Source organism: Carcharhinus amblyrhynchos, chromosome 7 (genome assembly GCF_965287045.1).
Source record: "Carcharhinus amblyrhynchos chromosome 7, sCarAmb.v2.hapA, whole genome shotgun sequence".
Taxonomy (NCBI): Eukaryota; Metazoa; Chordata; class Chondrichthyes; order Carcharhiniformes; family Carcharhinidae; genus Carcharhinus; species Carcharhinus amblyrhynchos.
In genome coordinates this window covers 34091996-34114059 of record NC_137330.1, presented here as the reverse complement: position 1 = coordinate 34114059, position 22064 = coordinate 34091996, and the positions used below count along the sequence as shown (strand labels likewise).

Here is a 22064-nt window from a genome sequence, read left to right as displayed (position 1 = left end):
TAAAAAAAAGTAAAACAAATGTTGGTTCCATCAGATAGTGTGACTTCCAAGATGACAAAAATACCTTAATATTAGTGAGAGGAAAGCATTCTCTGATTGCAAGATAGATAAAGAGACAGGCAGGTATCTCTTTGAAATGAAACAAAAAGACAGCACTGAATAATCAGAATGGAACTTCTGGGGTGCGATTTTCCTACCTTGCTATGCTGGTGGGCGGGAGACAAAAAAATCAAATTCCCACCCAGCAGCCAGCACACTGCAATCTTCCTGGGCCATTTTTTGTTCACATAATCAGTCCCCTGGCATGAGAAACCAAATGGCCTCATTCTGCACTGTGGGGATGATTCTAATCTTCCCATATGTTTATACCCAAAGCAATTTTCACATTTCATGATTTTTAGTGAACAGAGAGATATGTAAATGCTACAGACATCAGGATTGAAGAACATATTTTGCTGTAACATTTCAAATCAAACTTGACTGATTTGACACGATACACAGAAAAATTTCAATACTAAATCAAATTATCTTAAATGTCACAAGCAATGCAAAATGGTTTAAAGAGTGCAATACATTAAACAGCAAATAAACAGCATACCAACCAGGGTACAGAATATGCATTGGCACTGTGACAATGTTGTCATTTGCTCCAATGGGTATTCCCCAAGGCACAATTTACAAGATACAAGGGGGTCCAGTGCCAGGTCCCAAGTAGGCCTATATCTTGGCGTTGTCATTCTAAGCTGAATCTGGAAGACAGAAAACAATGAATTCGCTATAACTTAAAAAATTTGATTATCTTCTAGTAGAAAGTTATTGTCAGTATTGAAGGAAAAATATAATACAAATAAGACTAAAGTGATGTGATACCGACATTCCGACTATTATCCAAACTGACAAAGTCATTGTTTCATTTGAATTCCTTTACAGTGCAATTTGCATATCTTACTGTGGCAGATAAATGTCACATTTATCAGTTGGTGGTTTGCATGCCTGCATCAACCATGGGCTTTCTTAATTAAACTAAATGTTCCCATTTTCAAAAACAAATTGGTTGCCTCAACTAATTTGCTCGTGTATGACAACTGTAGTGCTGCTAAGCAAGCAAAACCCTTTCTTGGAAGTTTATCATAAAATCTTACACCATAGAAGGAGGTCAATTAAGACCATAAGACATAGGTGCAGAAGTAGGCCATTTAGCCATCGAGTCTACTCTGCCATTCAACGAGATTACTTGGTTCACTATGCCGGTGAAAGCATTATCTATTTGCGCAGTGTTGACCTTTCGCCCATAACTCTACAATTCTCTCCCTTTAAAGTATGAAGCAAATTTTCCTTTGAAAGTATTACTGAATATGCTTCTGCCATCCTTTCAGGCAGTACATTCTGAATCATAACTCACTGTCTCATCTCGCTTATGGCTTTTCTACCAATTACCACATTAATCTGTACCCTCTAGTGACTGGTCCTTCTGTCAGTGGAAACAGTTCCCCTTACTCTTACAAAAATTATTAATTGTTTTGAATGTCTCTATTAAATGTTCAAGCAACCTTCTCTGTTCAAAGGAGAACAATCCCAGCCCCTCTAGACTCTCCACCTAATTGAAACGCCTAACTCTCCCAGTCATTCACCGGGCAGCACGGTGGCACATTGGTTAGCACAGCTGCCTCACAGCGCCAGGGACCTAAGTCTGAATTCAAACTTGGGTCACTGTCTGTGCAGAGCCTGCATGTTCTCCCCATGTCTGTGTGGGTTTCCTCCCATAGTCCAATGATGTGTGGGTTGGCCATGCTAAATTGCCCCTTGGTGTCAGGGGGTAGGGTAAATGCATGGGGTATGGTGATAGAATGGGATTGTGGTTGGTGCAGACTCGATAGAATGAATGGCCTCCGTCTGTACTGTAGGATTCTATGATTCTAATAAGTCACCTTTGTGCCCTATCCAAGGCCTTGATATCCTTTTGAAGGTGCGGTGAATTGGGGGGGGGGGGGGGGGGGGGGGGGCGGGCATACCCAGGCAATGCCCCAATACAAGGGGTGATGTCAGCTGGCACTGTCAGGAAGGTGGGGGCAGCTTCTTTTGGGAAGTCTATGGAAGCGGAGGGGGAGCATTCTCTGAGTACCTGGTTAGGGAGCGATTCCTTTTTTTTGATTTCTTGAAGGTCAATGTTGCTGATGGGTGAGCTGACTTTGTGGAACCCACCTCCAAAATTTTTTTTAACTGAGTGTCAAAAAATATGGTGGAAAAGTTGGTGGTGGGCTGGTGGGCAGTGAGTGTAGGTAGTGATGTTATGCAGCAACAGGAAGTTGGTCACGGCTACAAATTTAAAGATCTTCTGCTTTAAATCTGTCTTTTTTTTTACTGAAAGCAAAAAATTAAAAAAAATTGGACTCAAAAATCACACAAATGCTGCCATCTTCACTAGCAGCCCTGGGGTTGGCAGCAAGCCTTTTTTTAAAACTTGTGCTGCCTCATTATACCTATCAGCGAAGGTGAGGGGCTTGCTCTGTGGCCATAAAATACAGCCATATTTATAAAACTGAGGATCTCACTGCTCTTTAAAATACCTTCATCACCTTTGCAGGCTTCTGGATGTCAACCGTCAAGTTTCTCTGTCCCCGCCACTCCCCCCCCACCGCCCAATTGAAATTGTGCTCTTTTTAAAGAACAGATGCTGGTTCACCCAACACCCACTCTACCATACTTTCCTCCAGTCCAAAAAACAACTGTTCTTTACTACTCTGTTTTCCGTCATTCAACCAAGTTCTTGTCAATGCTGTCACTGTCCTTTTTATTCCATACTTTTCGATTTTGCTGACAAGTCTGTGACACTTTTACAAACACCTTTCAGAATTCCATGTACACCACATCGACCACTTACCACCATCAAGGCTCTCTATTAGCTCATCAAAAAGCTCCAGCAAGTCAGTTAAATCCCTGAACAAATCTGTGCTGGCTTTCCTTAATTAATGCACTCAGTCCAAGTTACTCTTAATTTTGTCCCAGACTGTTCCCAAAAACTTTTACCACTGAGGTTAGATTGACTAGTCTGTAATTGTGTTTATCCTTATATCTTTTCTTGAACAGGAGCATAACACTTACAAATAATATTCCACTATTAGCATTCCTTTCAAATCTTGTGTTCCCACCAGCTACTATTGTCTCTTGCATCTTGTACTCACAGTATGACTTCAGAATACTTGCATAATGACTTTCCCCTTGGCCATTTTAATGCCTAGTAAATTGTTATATGAATCAGTTTTACTCTTATATAAATTCTTTACCATTAATCCAAATTTAGCTGCAGTAATCTACTTACTGATGGGCCAAATTCCAAACAAGCTGGCGAACAAAGTCATTGGTGGCTGATCTTAAACGTATCATGAAACTGACCTGAAATTGACAAGCAGAAAGTTGTGAAAAGCAGTTTTGGAGACCTTCAGAATCACACTACAATGATCACATTGTGGATTGTCTAAGTCAAAATATTCTTGGAAGTCTCTCTGTTTTTCCAAAGTTGACGCTTCTATTACTCTTAGATACAATTGTTTTATTAATACAATCACAAATAATGTCAAATAATTTTTGTGCAGAATGATGCTTTGAAACCAGTGCCACAAAAATTAATTTATTTAAACATTACAGACCATGTCTTACAGCTTTCTGAAAGTTCAATATTTTCAAGCACTATATTCCCACTCTGCCATGTTATTAATTACTTCTTAATTTGAATTACCAAATAATTTTATTCTTTTAGTGCAAAAATTCAAATGTTCTAGACTCATATAGGAGGCCATTGAGGCCATTGTGCTTCTGTCAAATCTCGACAGAGCTATCCAATTAGTTGAATTCCCCTCCCCTTTCACCATCGTGCCATAAGCTTTTCCTTTAAGCATTTATCCAATTTCATTTCGAAAGTTGTAACTGAAGCTGCACACCTCCCTTTCAGGCACCTCATTCTAGATCATAAACAAAAAAATCTCACCTCATCTCTGATTCCTTTGCCAATAACCGTAAACCTGTATCCTCTGATTACTAGCCTTTATGCTGTTGGAAAGTGTTTCTCCTTATTTACTTTTTCAAAACCCCTCAGGATTTTGAAAAGCATTATTAAACCTTCCCTTAACTCTGTCATTCACCTTAAAGCAAACATCAACTTTTCTCTAACTGAAGCGGAAGTTCCTCGTCCCTGGTGTGACTCACGTAAATCTCCTCTGGACCTTTCCCAAGGCCTTGATATCTTTGCTAAACAGTGGTGCCTCGATTTGGTTACCACTCAAACGGAGACTCAAAAACAAGGAAGCCTCTAGTTTTCTGTGTCTTTTTATAAAGCCAAGGATCTTATTTTAAAAAACTGCCATCTCATATGGTTCTTCCAAGTTCAAAGATTTGTGCATATACAGAAGTCTCTGTTCCTTTAAAATTGTACCAGTTTAAATTGCTTTTTTACATCATTTGCACTAAAATGCATAATTCTGCACTTCTCCACATTAAGTTGCACCTGCCATGTGGCTGCCCATTTCACCAGCACGTGGCCTCCAGAAAACAGAAGTAACTGATTGGTCAACAGTAGACAGAATTCATAGAATTTCATGGTTTATAATGAAGAATGAACAAAGGTCAATTCTACAAACATTGTTTTATTAAATCAAAAGTCATATTATGTACTTTGTATTATAAATGAGCCAAATAACTATCAAACACAAACATAATAAATCGACTTAGTAGAATGGGTTGAAACACAATTTTTATTGGTTAGAAATCCAAGATTCAGATCTAATTCTTTTCTCAGTCCCAATTTCCTTCCCTCCTCTTTCAAAGATAAGCACCTCCTCAACAGAGTTGGTTATGGGCCTGAAACCAACCTACAGAGAAAAACTTAAGACTTTTGGGAGCTGGTCAACAATAATTAGAAACTACAGATCCAATTTTAACCTTGTGTAAATGGGTGGGTTTTGAATGAGTTAGAATTTCACCCTAATGATCTACAAGACATGGGGCTGGATTTTCACTACCAAGGCAGTAAGTCAAGTTGTGAAATTTCCCAACCCTGCCTCATTTTAAAGTGCCCAGTCACACAACAATTTTCGCTCTTTGGTGGAGTCAGGCTAGCTGACCCCAAAGCAAATCCTGGGCAGGCAAGCGCAAGGCAGGCTGGTTGGAAGGACTTTCCCCATTCTTTAGGGCTTCATCTCAGTTGTAATAAGTTAGTCCTCACACCACCTCACCCTATCCCACTCCACATACACACACAATGGCCATTCATAACCTTCACATCAACTCAAGACCCCCAAAAGACTACCCCCAAGGCCCCTCATACCAACACAATGCCCACTGATGCCCCTTCCATGCTTGTTTACCCAGAATACATTGTGTACATGATCAATGCCATTTAATAATGATGGCAACTGTGGAAATTCTTGAGGGGAAAAAAAAATGTTCAGAAATTCCTTTGGAAAAAATCTGCTGTTTCAATGACTTTATGAAAGTATCAGTCAGACAAATCCTTAAAGCACCAATAACAGCCTTCAAATACTTCATATCTCTTAATGTTCAAATAAACACCAAGACACAGACAAGAGTTGATAGGAAGAACTAATAGTAACTATTAAAATGTCATTCAAAAAGTCAACAGTTCACTTCACCTAACAAAGCAGATTCCCTCATGATCTACTGCTCTTATTGGCTTGGGGGTCTCGTCCAAACATACATAAAGTGTGCAGTAATAGGCCCCAGTTAAACAGCAAAATGAAGGTCAAGACTTTGTCTAAACCCCCTGCCACCCCCACACCCCATTCCCCCCCCCCCCCCCCCCCACACGTACTGGCAGAACAGTTTCAAAAGCATTTCGTAAATCAACCTGTCTGCAAAGTAAGCCTCTCAAAGGAGGCTGTTAACTGAAGCTTCTTGTTTCTGACTGCTCCAATTTATTTCAAAAAAAAATCTAATTTCTTTAAAAGTAACCGGTCTCTATTTTACCAGAATTGATCAATTACAGGGCTTGGAGACTGAAAAGAATCAACAAATCTCAATGTATTGGCTTTTATATTTTGACCATTGCCTTCTCTGTCATCTGGCATTTTCAAACAGCGTAGACATCTAACAGATCTTTAGCTTGTCAACCTCCTTTAAATTCTCCTTTTATGCCAATTGCACTCTATTCCTTTCAACTCCACATTTCAACAGATCTCCTTAGATAAAGGTTGAACACATTTGCCTGTCACTGAAGCATACCAGCTTGCCAAAAATGCACTTCATTGACAGCCATACAGTGCTGTCCGTTGCTCATGTAGCTCAAAATCACCAACTACCAACTAAACAAAATCAAACTATTTCGTTAGCATCCACTGTTCCACTAGATTCCCTAAGAAAACTTCAAGAGCAGTCAGGCCACTGACCTTTAGAAGGTCAGCCTGTTTTCATAGCAGTTCCACAGATCTAAATGTGGCAGAGCAAACAGGAAAAGAGGAGGTAATAAACAGTGGGTTATTTTTCATCTTTCATTGAAAGAATGGTCCTTCAGCATCCAGGTCTCTAGAAATCCGACAACAGAACTATGTTCCGATAAATACAACTACGGTCCGATTGATGTGTGACTCCTATCCAACAGCAGTGTTATTGATTCTTTCTTGCTCAGTGAGGGACAGACAGCAGATAGTGGTCTAGCAAGGAACTCCTATATTTCAGACCAATTGCGGTAACTTTAACACAATTCAGTAATGTCTGGCTCTAAAAATGAACAGCACCAATTTGCCTGAGCAGTGAGCAGATTGGACAACACTGAGAATAGTCCCTGCAAAAACACTCTTGTCTACACGTAAGAAGGAATGAATTTATTTGGTTTTTGAAAGATAAGTATTTAATTTCCTTTCATTCCTCATCAACCTTCAAAAGATACATTTACAGTTTCTCTCTTCACTTCATTCTAGAGAGTGACCCCATAAGTACTGGGGAAAGATTGTGGTCCTGATTGTCCCCTCCTGATGCGCATGTTTTTGTTGGTCATTTTGCGGGATTCGCTCATGCATTCCTGATGCATGCGCATCTCCCACAGCTGGAGAGCAGGTGCGTTCAGGACCGTGCTGGAAACGGCAAGAAGACAAGTGATTTAAATCTATTTTTAATCTATTGAATTCTCTGGGCCCAATAGCATCTCCCACCCCACTAGGAGCATTTCACTCAGGCAGGGTTCAGGGTAGCTCCCCACTTGTGGGAAACTAGCGGGAGGCCACTGTGGAGTGGGCAATCGGGACTTCCTTGGAGGGGTCGAATGGTGGGGGGGATGATGCCCCCTGGCACTGCCCAAGGGGCAAAGTGCCCATACCCAGAGAGCAAGGCCTATGTGGACAGGGCCCAGGGGTGATTGGTGGGGGTGAGGGGTCCCACTGCCAGTAGGATCGTTTGGGGCTGGAGGGAGGCTGGCGTTTGAAGTGAGTTGGGGTGGGGGTCCTGCCTTCCAGAGGAGGGTACACATCTGACTCCTGGGAGGGGTGGGAGGGTGATGATTGTTGTGTTCTGAGACAGGGGGAGGGGTCCAGGCTAGTTTGGGAATGTTTGTGCGTGCACAGTGGTCCCAAACTGCCAGATTGCAGTTTGCTGGCCAGCCTAATTGCGGTCTGCTCAGAGTTTTGGAACTGTCAGACTCTAGTGTGAATAGGCCCCGCTCCCCAAGCTTTTACTGATATTCATGATTGTGACCTCTGAGCGCGGGAGATTTGAGGCTGAACTCCCGAGAAAACAAATCGTGAATTATACTACTTTTCCCGTCAATTCAACATTTAGAGTCTTTTGGGGGAATTGGGCCCTGTGAGCCTTGTTCTGTCACTTGCAGCATATCCAGCAAGCCAGGTTTTTGTTTGATGCTAAGGCTTGCTGCATTACAAGATACTGGGTGTATGAAAATATACTCTAATTCATAAACGAGGAAGAAGAATAGAAGTATAGTAAGAATTTACACATACGGAGTGGGTGGGGAGTCCAGACAGTATTCCAATGGGAAGAAATCTAATAGGATGTTCACAAAGTGGAGAGCAAAGGAAAGCCAGAAAGCAATCTTAAAAGAAGGAAACAAAAAGGAGCAAAATATCTCAAAGTGAAGGTTGGGGATGCAAAGCTTTAAGAGGTAAGAAATCTCAGCAAGTAAAGATGTAGTCAGCAACTATACTGGTTGTATCTAATTGCAACTCAAGTTGGATCAGATTTCTGATTTGTCCCCTTGGAGGATAAAGCATAGCTAATAGTTTGTCTGGAAAGTGCAATTTGATCCAGTCTGCTGACCCAGTAATTCAAGGTACTTTACCAAGATGGTTGGGATCCAGAGATTGGGTTCAATTCTGGGTCAGAAACCTGGAAGTGGCCATGGTTGTCCTGGTGGCAGTCAACTTTTAAAGTCCAACTAGAGATGGTGGACAACTAGGAAACCTGGTGCAGTGATGTCTGGCTAACAATCCTACCAGGAGAGGTTGATTCAGTTGATGCAAGTAGGAGAATAGGAGAGCATCTCAGAAGGGGGGGGTCCTCATTAGTTGTTAAAAAACATATGGCCACAGCTATCCGATTATCTTTGTGGAAGGAGGGATAAAGATGGTCTTATTACCCCTCTGGTTTGCCATGGGAGGTCGCCTCCAGGTGACGGCTGGGCTTTGGCCTCAGCTAGGGGCCTATGCACTATTGGCAAAGTCTTGGGAGGTGTCACCAATATGCTCCAATGCCAGGTGAATAGCTGGTGCCATTCGAATCCTGGAAGTTTGCTCGGAGGAAGGATGCTGTTCAGGAGGATCCCTGCTGTGAGATTCTCTAAATTCGCTCCTGGTCCTGCCTCCACACAACAGTGAAAGTTCAGTCCGAGGTCTCTTTGCTCCAATGTCTGGCAAGGAATGCTGCAATGATTAAATACCAAGGCTTAGGTAGGTGCAAATTCTATGAGAATTGTGGTGTTTTAAGAACATCCTGCGTTATCTAGTATTCTGTAATTCTAATTGTAGTAGTCCTTTGCTAGTAAAATAAAATACTTCTCACCCTAATTATGGAGATTGGTTAACAACTTTGGAGCTACATGATTTCTCTCCTTCTAAAAGTGGCAAAAATTGTTTTACCTTAGTTGAGTCTATACCATGAAGCTGCCTGTGGTAAGTGAAGCCAGGGTCCTATGTTAACAAATTTGTGCTTATGTTGGAAGTTGCTTGCTGTTTGAATCTCTGTACCTTTGGCTGTGCTTTGCTTTGCTTTATAGTTAACCTCAATAGTCATCTGTGATGCTGCAAATTACTGCGTTAATTGGTCACGTATTCAGCTTAGCAATTAAATCAGCAATCTTCAAAACTGCAAATTACTAGAGAGATTAACTGCAAAGCAAAGCGCTGCCAAAAATACCGAGTTCCATGCAGTTTCAGAGACAAGCAATCACTCAGAGTCGTATCATTGGCCAAGGAGATTGAGGAGCAGTTCTGAAATTGGACAACAACAATCTTCCTTTGTGCTAGTTCCCATTGTCTCCAGTTTTGCTGGGCTCCTTGATTCAACACTCAGTCAAATGCTGCCCTGATGTCAAGGGCAGTCACTCTCAACTAACCTCTGAAATTCAGCACTTTTGTCTGTGCTTGAACCAAGGCTGCAATTAGGTGAGGAGCTGAGTGAACCCTGGTGGAACCAAAACTGAACATCAGTGAGCTGGTTTTTGCTAAGCAAGTGCCGCTTGATAATGCTGCTGATGATCCCTTCCATCACTTCACTGATGATTGAGAATAAACTGATGGGATGGGTAATTAGCTGGATTGGATTTGTCCTGTTTCTTGTGCACAGGACATACCTGAGCAATTTTCCACAATGCCGGATAGATGTCAGTGTTGTAGCTGTGCTGGAACAACTTGGCTAGGGGCGCAGCAAGTTCTGGAGAACAAGTTTTCAGTACTGTTGCTGGAACGTTGTCAGGGCCCATAGCCTCTGCAGTGTCCACTGCCTTCAGCCATTTCTTGATATCACATGGAGGTGAATCAGTTAGCTGAAGACTGTCATCTGTGATGAGGGAGAGGAGGCTAGCTGTCTCTCTTGGCATAACAGCATTTAAAAAAAAAAATCAAAAGGGATACTATTCAGCTAGGAATCCTGGCTGACAGGCTAGGCAACACTTCCAGGTAAGGGCTGTAAAAGTGGAGAGTCAGGGTCAGCAACCTTTTTCAATGGGGAGGAGAAAACACTGGTTCATATTCTCTGTAGTGAGGGGCAAGTGGGGACTTACATGCATTTTAATTTTCTCTCCACTTCTGTTGTTGTCTGCTATGATTAGCTGATCCTTCATGCCAGGACATAGGCTCATTATCCTTGAGCTTTTTCTTTTGCAATCTAAATAATCATCCTCAACAAGACAGCACACAAGTTGTGGCTGAGCCACCTGTGTGACTAATGTATGACGTACATTGCTGAGTCAAATCACCATGGCACAATGCAACTATTTTTATATCTGTTAATGTCAAGTGACAGGATTTTTTACATTATAAAAGCCTGGCAGAGCTCTTAACACGCTTAACAGGTACTGCATCCAAATGTTGACATTTTAAAAAAGGATTTAAATGCAACGCTGCAGCCCACTCAAATATTTTATCATGTAAAGGACTGAAGGCATTATAATCAGGAAATTAAAGGATTATTTAATATCAAATTGTAGAAATTTTATTAATAGGAACAGTGTAATGCGTTTGGTTTAATGAAACAAAGGCTCCGAGTGCAAAGAAGGTGGATTACTAATGAGATTTATTGAAGCTTCAACTGTTTTTTTGAGCTCCCTTCAATTTAGTTGCAATACCAAGTTTGGTTCAGTAACACACCTCTAAAATACCACTGTCAACTTCCTCACATTGAAGAGAGGTACCATGACAATCACCTTGACATTAATACAAGTGCTCATCATAAAATATAAATGCAAATTAGAGCTCTGACAAAGAGTCATCCAGACTCCAAACTTTGACTGTGATGTTATGGTTGTTCACACTGGTGGGATTTTCCAATCCCGCTGCGGTGAATGGAGATTTGGCTGGGTGCTAAATTCTCCAACTCGCTGCATCAGGAGCATGAATGGCCAGTAAGATCGCGCCCGTAGGCTCAGTTCTCTCTCCACAGAAACTGTCAGACCTGTTGGGATTTTTCAGCATTTTCTGTTTGTGTTGTTCATCATACAACTTCAGGTAAATTTAGATGCACCTAAAGATGATTAGGAAATCCACCATGCCTTTATCTTTTCCTCCCCCACCCCCTCAAATTCTTTTTCTCTGATTTCTCCTCCACTCATGCAACCTTTTCTGTATCTGAGAGTATTGACATTGAGATCTGCTTCACAGCAGCTCATAGGCTAAAGCAGTTGAACAGCCAATTACTGAAAACTGCCTGGAGTTCAGAAAGCTGACTGCGCAAGGGATTTAAGTGGAGCACCCACTCCCATCACTCACTGATTCAGCATTCAGGATGGGAAAGGGAAGGACACAGCTGCACTACAGCTTGGAGGTGATTCAATACAGAATTCAAAGAATACCTCTCTTCCTTTTGTGGGTAATAGGATAAATGACTCAACTTTGCTTTAAGAATACACGAGTCTATGGAGGTTCACAAAACTAATTTTCTTAAATATTAATGCTAGCATAAACGCGAACCTTAGAAATATGCAAACTCTGGAAAATAGAACAAAATAAAATATAGAAACATATCTGCAATATAAGATGCATAGGGAAAGGAAACTATCCAGTTCTGGTATTAGCAAACCGCAAAATAAAACTGCATTCTGGAAAGGTTCCCATGCAGTTCAGTAACGTATCTGGTCCAGAGTGGAATGTGGTCAGTACAGACTCGATGGGCCAAATGGTGTCCCTCTGTACTGTAGGGGTTCTATGATCCTATGAGCATGCTCATAGAATTTTATTCCAATTGAGTCATTGTATCCAAGTGAAGAGGGCAGAAAAATGAAAAGCATTTAAAAAAAAAATCACATGAAAGCACAAAGTTATGAATTAGTGATAACCCAATAAAAGCTGCAGAATAATGCTGGCAGTCACTTCACAGCCCTGAAGTTAGTGCATTAATCAACCAAACTAATTTCAAGTGTGTTCCCACTATACTGAAGCTGGATGTTGGATACAGTAAGTATTAAACAGGCTATATTCTGACAAACAATTTTTACCTTGATTTCCATTAAGAATATCTTTCACAAATAATGTAAGTTAACAGTGGTCTGCAGATTGTTACTTGAATATGTGTAAATTGAGAGAGGTGGATACTCAGCAAGGCCTTGGTACGCTAGTGCATCAGTCACTGGAAGTAAAGGTGCAAGTACAGCAGGCAGTAAAGGCAAATTATATGTTGGCCTTCATAGTGAGAGAATTTGAGCGTAAGGATAGGGATGTTTTGCTGCAATTGTATAGGAAGTTGGTGAGGCCTCACTTGCAGTATTGTGTGAAGTTTTGGTGTCCTTATCTGAGGAAGGATGTCCTTGCTATAGAGGGAATGCAGCAAAGGTTTACCAAGCTGATTCCTAGCGTGGTAGGCCTGTCATACGAGGAGAGACTAAATCAGTCAGGATTATATTCACTGGAGTTTAGAAGAGTGAGAGCGAATCTAATAGAAACTTATAAAATTCTAACAAGGTTAGGTAGGGTAGATTCAGAAAGAACGGCGGTGGTTATCCCATTGCGACCCGCAATCTCTCCCTCAGGTCGCGATAGGAGACGCGAGTCTGCAGCTTTGAACAACGATTTGCACACATGCCGAGAACGCCTAGAACCAGCGAACGGTCGCCAGTCAGATCACACTGGAAACCGGCGGGAAGGCAGATAAGTAATTTGAATCTGTTTTTAATTTGTTTTAAATATGTATGTTAATTAATCAGGTCCCGATTAAATCTCCTACCCCATCAGGATACTTCATTCCGGTGGGGTTCAGGCTAGCTCCCCACGTTTGGGGAACTAATGGGAGACCCCGCCAGAATGAAGGGGGAGGACAATCAGGGCCATGCAGGGGGTTGGGCGGCAGAGTCTGTAGTGCTAACTGGGCATGGGCACCCTGGCAGCACCAGCTGTTCCCCCAGCACTGCCCAAGGGGCAAAGTGCCCATGTCTAGGGGGCACCTTGGCACTCCCCATCAGGCATTGGGCAGTGCCAAGCGGAGGGGCCTATTGTGGGCAGGGCCTAAGGGTGATCGGTGGGGGGGGGGGGTCCCGCTGCCACCCTGCAGACAGGATCGGTCTGGGATGGAGGGAGGGCAGCAACTGGGACGGGCTGGTCTGCTGGGGTGAAGGGTGTGTGGGTTCACTACTGCTGGGGGGGGTGGGGCCTGGGCATCAGGGCGCTCTGGGCTTGGGGGGGGGGGGGGGGGGGGGGGCGGTGAGGACAGGAGCAGGCATGGGAATTGCTGTGGGGGCTGCGATCATGCCATGGGGAGGGCTGGAGGGGCAGCACTGCGGGAGTCCTGGGCTGGCCAGCAAACAGGGACACTGACACATCAGGGCCACTGCACATGCACAGGGTTCCAGAACTGTCAGATTCTGGCGCAATTGGCTCCACTCCCCTAGGTTTTTAATGAGATCCACGACTGGGACATCTGCAGCGCACAGAGTGCAGAGATCTGGTGAGAAGCTGAATTAACAGAACAGTCAGGATTTAGAACAGCTTTCCTGCCGACTCAACACTTTTGGCAGAATCGTCCCAATGTTTCAATGGTGTGAGTGTCCAGAACTGAGGGTCATAGTTTGAGGATAAGGAGTAAACCTTTTAGCACTGAGACGAGGAGAATTTTCTTCACAAACGTGTGGAATTCACTATCACAAAATGTAATCGAGACCAAAATGTCATCTGATTTCAAGAAGAAATTAGATATAACTCTTGGCACTAAAGGGGTCAAGGGAACGGGGCGGGGGGGGGTGAAATCACGATACTGAATTTGATGATTAGCCATGATCAAAATGAATGGTGGAAGGCTTGACGGGCCAAATGGCCTACTCCTGTTTCTAGTTTCTATGTTAATGGTGGAATGCAATGTAACGTACAGGCTGGGATTTTTCTCCTCCATTCACGGTGTGTTTAGTGACTGGACTGAAAAATATTTCGAAGTGCAAAGCCATGTGTAAAAGCACGATGCAATTGCGCCCCACCCCGGCAGTCACAGGGTGCGTTTTCCAATGTTGAATGCGTTGAATGTCAGGAACTTCATTTGAATATATTTACGTATCATTATTAGGCCCACAGGTCGGAATCATATTATATGCCTTCGCCATCAAAAAAAAAGCATCCAGGCATGTCAGGCAAGTGCCCGGAGGGTGCCAGGGTGAACAGGTTTGCTTGCTGTGCACTGGGGCAGCCTTCAAAAATTGTGTCATGGGTCCCCACATGTCTACGTTGTCAATGGTGGGTGAATCAGAGGCCGCCTCGCCAATGAAACATCATGGGACCAGTCACAATTTTTTTTCTGGCCCAACATCGGTCTCTGACAATGTCTGGGAAAATCCTGGCCACATACTACTATATTTGTCCCAGAAGCCGTACTGCAAAACATCTCCATTCCCCTAACCATTCTCCATCATAAGTGCTGATTGAAGAATTCAAACAGGGTTTTATGGGAGTGTTTGGCATCGATGTGAGAGGCGGCTTAAATGGCCAGAGGAAAACAAGGGAAACAGCTAAATAAACTGGACGGGATTTTCCAACCCCGCCTACTTGCTGGGATCATCCAGTCCCGCCAAGAGTCAACAGACTTTTGACTGACCGACTGCATCCGCCACGGCGGGCCCTGTCAAGGCAGGGCTAAAAAATCCTAGCCACAATTCTAACTTAGAGACTGCAAAATCTATGAGCTCCTGACACTTCTTGTTAGAGATGAAAGTGGAATTGTAGAAGAAAGTGGTTAAAGTTAATAGATAAAAGAAACCTGCTGTTATTTTGCCCATCTGGGATGATCCTAGACTAGCAGGTTGGTGTTGCAGACAGATGTGTGGATTAAGTGAACTTGATGCGGTCAGATTTAGCAATGGATTGTTAAGACAATATACTGGATACGTTGCAGTTCATTTTTTTTAAACTTAATGTTGTGGACATGAGGCAAAACAATTAGAATTCAAAATGTTGAAGCTATTAATGGCAGCGTAGATGGAAATGATAAATCTATTGAAAAATCTGTACAGAGGACTAAAGTTCTGGACCACAATTCAAAATTTTGGTTTATAAATGACTTGTGATAGGGGAGGTCCTTCAACAAACCCTATCAGGCATTCAGCATCTGAGTGAAGCACCCAGTTTCAGACAGGGAAGTTCATTCTCACTTCTATTTTTCACTTCTCCATTCTCGCTCTCCATCTTGGCCTCCCTACCCTTGAGGGTAACTGCCACAATCCTCAGGCAGTCCCTTAACAGTCTGTACCTCCGTTCTGCCATTCACATATTCTGATCACTTAATGGACACTTTTAGCACCTTTCTCAGCGTTCTTCATTATCGTTTACATTGCATTTATCCTGCTACAGCCACACCTCCCCCCACCCCTCCATAGCATAAACCTCTTGATCTTCTTTGCTCTTCACTCTGACAAAACATCATCCAGACTCAAAATGTTGGCTCTATTCTCTCTCCACAGATGCTGCCAGACCTGCTGTGATTTTCCTCAGTTTTCTGTTTTTGTTTCAGGCAGGGAATAGTCTCTGAAAGCTACCCTACAATGCCCTGCCTCTGACACACATGCCATTCCCCACTCTCCTATGAACGCCACCCAGTGAATCACATCCCATCTCCATTCACCTTTGGTCTGGGGTTACACACACATTGATAGATACATTGCTGTCAGCTGCCACCACTCCTGCTGATGGTATGAGGAGCTGTGGCAGCTTTTGGCGGGTGGGACCTTCACCACCGGAGTCGTCAATCATGAAAAGGCATGACAGTGGCCAGTTAAGAGCCTAAAATATATTTGATTCCACCAGGTATTTCCCATGAAACTGGTGTGTTTTCTGCGCCACTCTTTGGCTGGCAGGTGTGATTCCTGTTGGCTCCTCAAAACTGAAAGAATCCCGTTCAAAAACTCTGAAAATAACTATTTTCCATGTCACCAAAATCTTCCTGAAGTAGCCACTATGGTACTTATTTGCATAAACAAAATGGTTTCATGCCTACTTCAGACATGGACAAATGACACATTTTGCTTGTTTTTGCCCAATACATTTAGTGGCAAATACATTTCTGCCTGCAATTTTGAACAGTTAGATGCAACGAAAGCTCTGGCAAAATGGGCCCAACTTGACACAATTTCTACAGCAGAGTTCTTAAGCTCGAGATCTGAGTTTGATTCTGATTTTTTTTCTCCCCAACATCTTGACATAATAATTGCAACAAAACTGTGTTTATTTATCAGGCCCACTCCAAACTCTGCACATTAATATTTCCACTTCCCAATATCTCCACTTCCTTTTTAACTGTTGTTTAAATATCTCTTTAAGCACTCAATTAATTCTTTTAAATTTCCCTCTGGAAGTAAGGTGCCAAATTATACTTAATATTGAGTGAGTTCTATCAGTTAAACTAATCCATTTTGAATAATGAAATGGTCTCGAGTTTCATTTCAGAAGCTGATTAGCTTGACACAGGATAGTCACTCGTTGACTGGCTAAACTCAGGTGAATCACTGAAACATTTTAAGATTTTTATAAATCTATCCAAACCAAATTAGCTTAATTTGAAGTCATAGCTGTAACAGACAGGAGCTACCTTTAACCTATCACAGCATTATTCAGGTTTCTGCGATAATCAGTACATATTGAACAAAATCTGCAGTTTCGCACATGACTGCTTATTACTCCATACTATCCACCTATTTTACACATGAAATAGATAGCAGATGGCTTAATTCAAAGCATCACAAACTTGTTTAAAACATGCATCTAAAATGATCAAATTGATTGCAGAGCAATGCATCAATTAACTGAGATCAACTGAAACTCAAAGTGTCTGATGTTACAATGGCAACATTAAGCAACAATGTCCCAAGAAGGTTACAGAAGAACTTGTATGGTAACCTAGGAAGTTGAAACTAATTGGCAAATTCAGCATTGCATCAGTTTGAAGCCATTTCCACTCTACACCAATTGTCAAATGTAACACAGACGCCAAGGCTAAAAATGTTTCTGGAGCAAAGCAGAACTCCTTCTTTCTGGTGTTTTGTTTCTCTTGACTGCAGTGTCAGATGTGGCTCACACCAGATTGAGATGCATTCACCCAATGACAGTAGTAGTTATAGAATAAGTTTACCTCAGAAAATTGGACAACATAATTAGGTAATTCGGCTCTAATCAGGCCTGGAAAGTTCCCATGCAGCGTATTACAACTGCAATTGTACTGCAGCTTAGTGTAGCAACTGGCAATGTTCTCTCCACCTTGCACACATGCACAATAGTGCAGCAACCTGGAAGTTACACTTCTGGCTGCTCAAAAGTTGTCCCCCTTCAGATGCCATTAATTCGTGTAAAAAAACAACGTATCAAGCATTGAAATGAACAGGGCACATCCAACACAAAAAAAACGAGGAAGGACTTTAACTGGAATCTGAACTTTGTATCTATTTGCTCGCACAGCCTTCCCTTTCTATTATTAGCCAGGGAACAGGTTACTTATAAAATTTGCATAGGCAAGTACAGCATCAAGACAACAGCTGAAGACTGCCTTTCCTTTTAACACAAGGGCAGTAAGCGCTCGAACCCATGACCATTTACATGGCAACCATGCTCTATATCGATTACCGTGGCACCATTCAAAGACTTTGCCAGATTTATGCTAAATCATCTGGGCTGCAAAAAGATTGTTTATGGAGGCACCAGGGGCAAGGAATTTATCTGATTTCAATAAACTATTAATCAGGAGTTTCGGCTGCATAACGGTGTTACAGTATTCTGCATATATATAAAAAAGTGCAAATTTAACAGTATTTTAATTCTTTTTTTAACCTGCTGGCTTTTGACCTTCCTTGCTATAATTTTTTTTTGTAATCCATTTATTATTAGTCTTACTGATGTGAGGGCAGAACCTAATTATCTGCAAATACAGATAGCTGTATTTTTAACAAGTTTTGGCTCTATTTTTAAGTTAATCTGAAATAGCAGTGTATGAGTAACACTTGAAATAACAGCAGAATACTTGCTCTTTTGAAGAGATCTGTGATCATTCAGGCTTGATTTTTTTTAAAAAATTACCTGTATCTAATTTTCAGGAAACAGAACTAACTCAATATCAGCTACTACATCTAAGCTCCAACGTTGTTCAATGCATACTCCAAGGATCCTCTCATTCTCAGAATGGTTTTTGGGCACAATTGGCCATAACACTGGAACTCTCCATCAACTCTCCAGTCCTTTTAAAGTCAAACATCTATCCAAGTTACCTTGATAAGTGTCAACAGGGTTGATGGCAGGGGGAAGGTGACAGGCAACAACTCTGTACAGTGTGCATATAACTATATGGAGTTAAAAGTTTAATACCTCAAAATCATTTTTTCCCCAAAACTTTCTTTACCTGTTGTGTGGCAAAGTTAGCTATTACTGGCTAACTACGAAGAGAAGAGCGGGCCACATTCTTAGCTAATTAGCAGTTAAATATAGTGATATTTAAAATCACTATACTTCCAACATTCTGAGAACTTCCAATATTTTTCATTTTTTTAAAAACAGTAATCCCATCCCAATTTAACTCATTGGCTAACTGAAGCTGCTGACTCCAATGGGGGGATCCCACACAGTTATTAACATCCTTCTATCACACAACCAAAGCAGATACAGCCTGGGGTTTCCACAGTCTATTCAGCAGTGGAGTATATCACAACTAACACCAGTTCTTTCACGTACTGATATGTACTTCCTGACAGGATAGTCATTTTACGTCCTTTAGCACAGAGGTGCTGGTGGTGCATAGCACCCCCACACTCCACCACTACTGCATTAGCTAATTATATAAGGATAGAAAGAATTAGATAGTTATATAGATGCTAGTGCAGCACATGAAAAAAGATTTATAATACCAGAACTCAAAGATTATGACCATAAGGGAAGAAAACTAGTTGTTCCCTCTAAAAAAGAAAGGATTGCAGGTGTAACCTAATATATGCATTGAAATTTATAACATGTTTAATAATGCAGACATAGAGAATATGTTTCCACTTGTGGGGAGTCTAAAACTATAAGTCATAAATATGGGATTATCACTAATACATTTAATAAAAAAATTCAAGGAAACTTCTTTACCCAAGGGGTGTCGAAAATGTGGAACCTGCTCCCACATTAAATAGTTGAGCAGAGAGCATCAATGCATTTAAGGGGAAGTACACAAAGTAAGATGGGAACAGAATATAGAGTTCCCTCCATAAACTCATTTTAACAGTTACAGTAATGATAACATTGCACTTTGCCACCAGCATTGATTTGCAATAGACATTTCATTAGGTAGCCTAATAGTATTGGTCTCCAAAAAAAAATACATAAATGTGACATTACAATATAATCACATCAGTGGTCCCCATGCAAAATATTACAGATGCTGATGGGTTTTGCAGATAGTCCCAGCACTTTCTGCTTTCTTCCAATTATGGTTTCATTTTTAATCAAATCTTGGCCTACTACTGAAGATTAGCAGTACAAGAATGTTATTTGCACATCATTTTAGAGTATTGAATTTTGTAATATATTGAGCTAAGTTTACATTTAACTTTATTTAATGCATACATTTTCCAAGAGGAAAGTGTTCATCAGGCAGTTTTTTAATTCCAAAACAATATGTTGATTTGAGGATACCTAATGCATGCAAATCTGAACAAGAGAAAACTGGTTGGATACAGCAGCTCTAATTTCATTTCTAAGCTTGCTACTAGCTGAAATGAATTGAGTTTCCCTACTGCACTCTAATTAAGATGAAGATGTGCATCAACTTATTAAATTGCTCTTGGGAAATATAATGCAAAAAACAGACTTTGCCCTCAGTCAGTTATCAAGAAAGGATCGCAAGGAGCACAATATCTGCACGATAGTAACTATTCTTCAGAAATAATTTGTTGGCCAGAAGGCACTTTCTAATGTGGCTATGGATTTATTTAGTTAGTAAGTAAATCCATATTATTTTTCTTTACATCCTCTCATTTCTATTTATCAGTGCAGAATCTCAAATCCAACATGTGCTCAGATTAAATCAGATTAAATCATTCCTTCTTCAAGTAGGATTTCTCTTCCCCAGTTACCCTTTTTTTTTGCCAGCTGTTCAGCTAAGGGCTGTTTCTCTGCACAAACCAACTTTGAATGTAATATAAAGGACCAGATTACCAAACCCTTCAAGAGTCCCAAGAGCCTTTGAGCATAATTTCATCTTTCTGATCTACTGTAACCAGAATCTGTAGAATGTTCAACCAGAAACATACAACAGAAGTGAAGCCATCAGTGAAGTAGAACAGTTTTATGCAATGTAGTCTTTTGCAGAAAACAAAAGATATTGTTTGCAACAAAATGAAAAATAAAGGAATATTTATATTTTTCACTGTGAAAATTGGGATTAAAGAGTCTCCACATGGATTCTGTCAATTTTTATTAAGATTGAACATGATTTCAGTTCTACAGATGCCATGCGATCAAAACATGTTTACATTTTGAAAGCTGCAAAGGGCAAAATAAGTGCAGAGGATTTAAACTTAACCAAATTACCAAACGGTCACACTGTCAACTAGTTAAGGATCTGAAGTGGTTTGTGTTGAATGAAAAGAGGTGCTATTCACAGTCAAAGTAAAAAAAACTTTCAAGAGAAGTATTACCTCTTAGTCCACTACTGAATAACTTCCTTCCAATATATGGCAGAGGTGTACAACACGAGGCCCATATGCTGATCCATTTCACACAGCTTTTGATGCACTGTTTAATTATTCAAAGGAACTGTTCCATCACTGCTGCATGAGAAATATGTATATAAGAAAACATCTTAGGGAAGAAAGGGGCATTTATCCCATTAAACCCATTCCTTTCATAACCTTGTGTACTATCACCACTATTTTGGATTGTAACGCATTTACTCAATTTTCTTTAAGGATAAACAAGTATTGCAAAATTTCTCCCAAACATAATCAAACAAAATACCAGTAAATCAAGTTACCAATCTTCATTCTATAACCCTGATCATTGCTTCCTATGGATGGCATGTCTTTGAATGAAATTGTCAGGCAGCATCAGTAGTACATGAATTATTACTTTCCAAAAATATTCCATCATTGCAGTGTCTGATCACCTCTCTGTTCTTTAATCCTGTATTTAACCAAATACATATCCAAATTTATGTAGGAATTAATCAGCATAGCATAAATTTTGGTTGTTAACAATTTGTTTAATGGGTCCATTACTCCACCTGGTTAAAGTTGAACAATGGGTATGCTGGAAGGAGTTTCTGTGAAAGAAGAATTTATTTTGTGTTGCCACATTATTGCAAAACACTTTCAATTGTTCCACAAATTATTTACTAAATGCTCCTTAAGCTAATCAGATGTGCAAATAAAGTTCAGAATATGGGTAATTAACAAATAACAACATCATGGGTGGGATTCTCCCAAAAACATTTTGTGTGTCAAAGATATACAAACTGGAGTTAATCTTGCTGGTTTTTTCAGTGGGACTTTCAAAATGAATCTCCTACACTCTGTGCGTCACAGAGAACCCTATCATGAATCTCATTAAAAATCCAGAGATGGGGCTTATTCCCACTGGGTTAGCGCTGAGCGGGCAACTACACATGCGCCAATCTGTCATAGCCGAGCTCAGTGCATGTGCCGTTGCCCCGCATTACCGGCCTCCCAATCATTGGCCAGCACAGCAACCCACCATCACTGCCCCTCCAGTTCCCCAACTCTGCCTAACGCTGTCCCCCTGGGCTTATCCAGGCAAGCCCCGACACTGCCCTCCGCCATGGCAGGCCAACAGCCACCCACCCCTCAACCTCGATGGATGGCCCCAGTCACCGGCCTCCCTCCCCCTGTCCCTGCCGAATGTAAAGTGGCAGCAGGACCTCTCCCCCACCAGAGGACCCACCAC

At 41.3% G+C, this 22064-nt stretch overlaps 1 protein-coding gene across 9 annotated transcripts in view; it reads right to left on the bottom strand.

The window, feature by feature from the left end:
• LOC145344862 (putative E3 ubiquitin-protein ligase RNF144A-A) overlaps window positions 1–22064 on the bottom strand; it is a 74885-nt gene that overhangs the window by 37213 nt on the left and 15608 nt on the right. For 6 of the 9 annotated variants that reach the window (XR_013886994.1, XR_013886995.1, XR_013886996.1 and 3 more), the window contains exons 2-4: window positions 20801–20932; window positions 3320–3393; window positions 603–749 (exon numbers count right to left, since the gene is read on the bottom strand). Coding sequence is in view for 5 of the 9 variants with exons in the window: in XM_080192112.1 (XP_080048238.1) it covers window positions 603–737 (135 nt within the window). In the remaining 4 variants the exon portion in view is untranslated. The remainder of the gene's footprint in view (window positions 1–602; window positions 750–3319; window positions 3394–20800; window positions 20933–22064) is intronic. The other 3 variants (XM_080192113.1, XM_080192116.1, XM_080192117.1) reach the window with 3 other exon arrangements.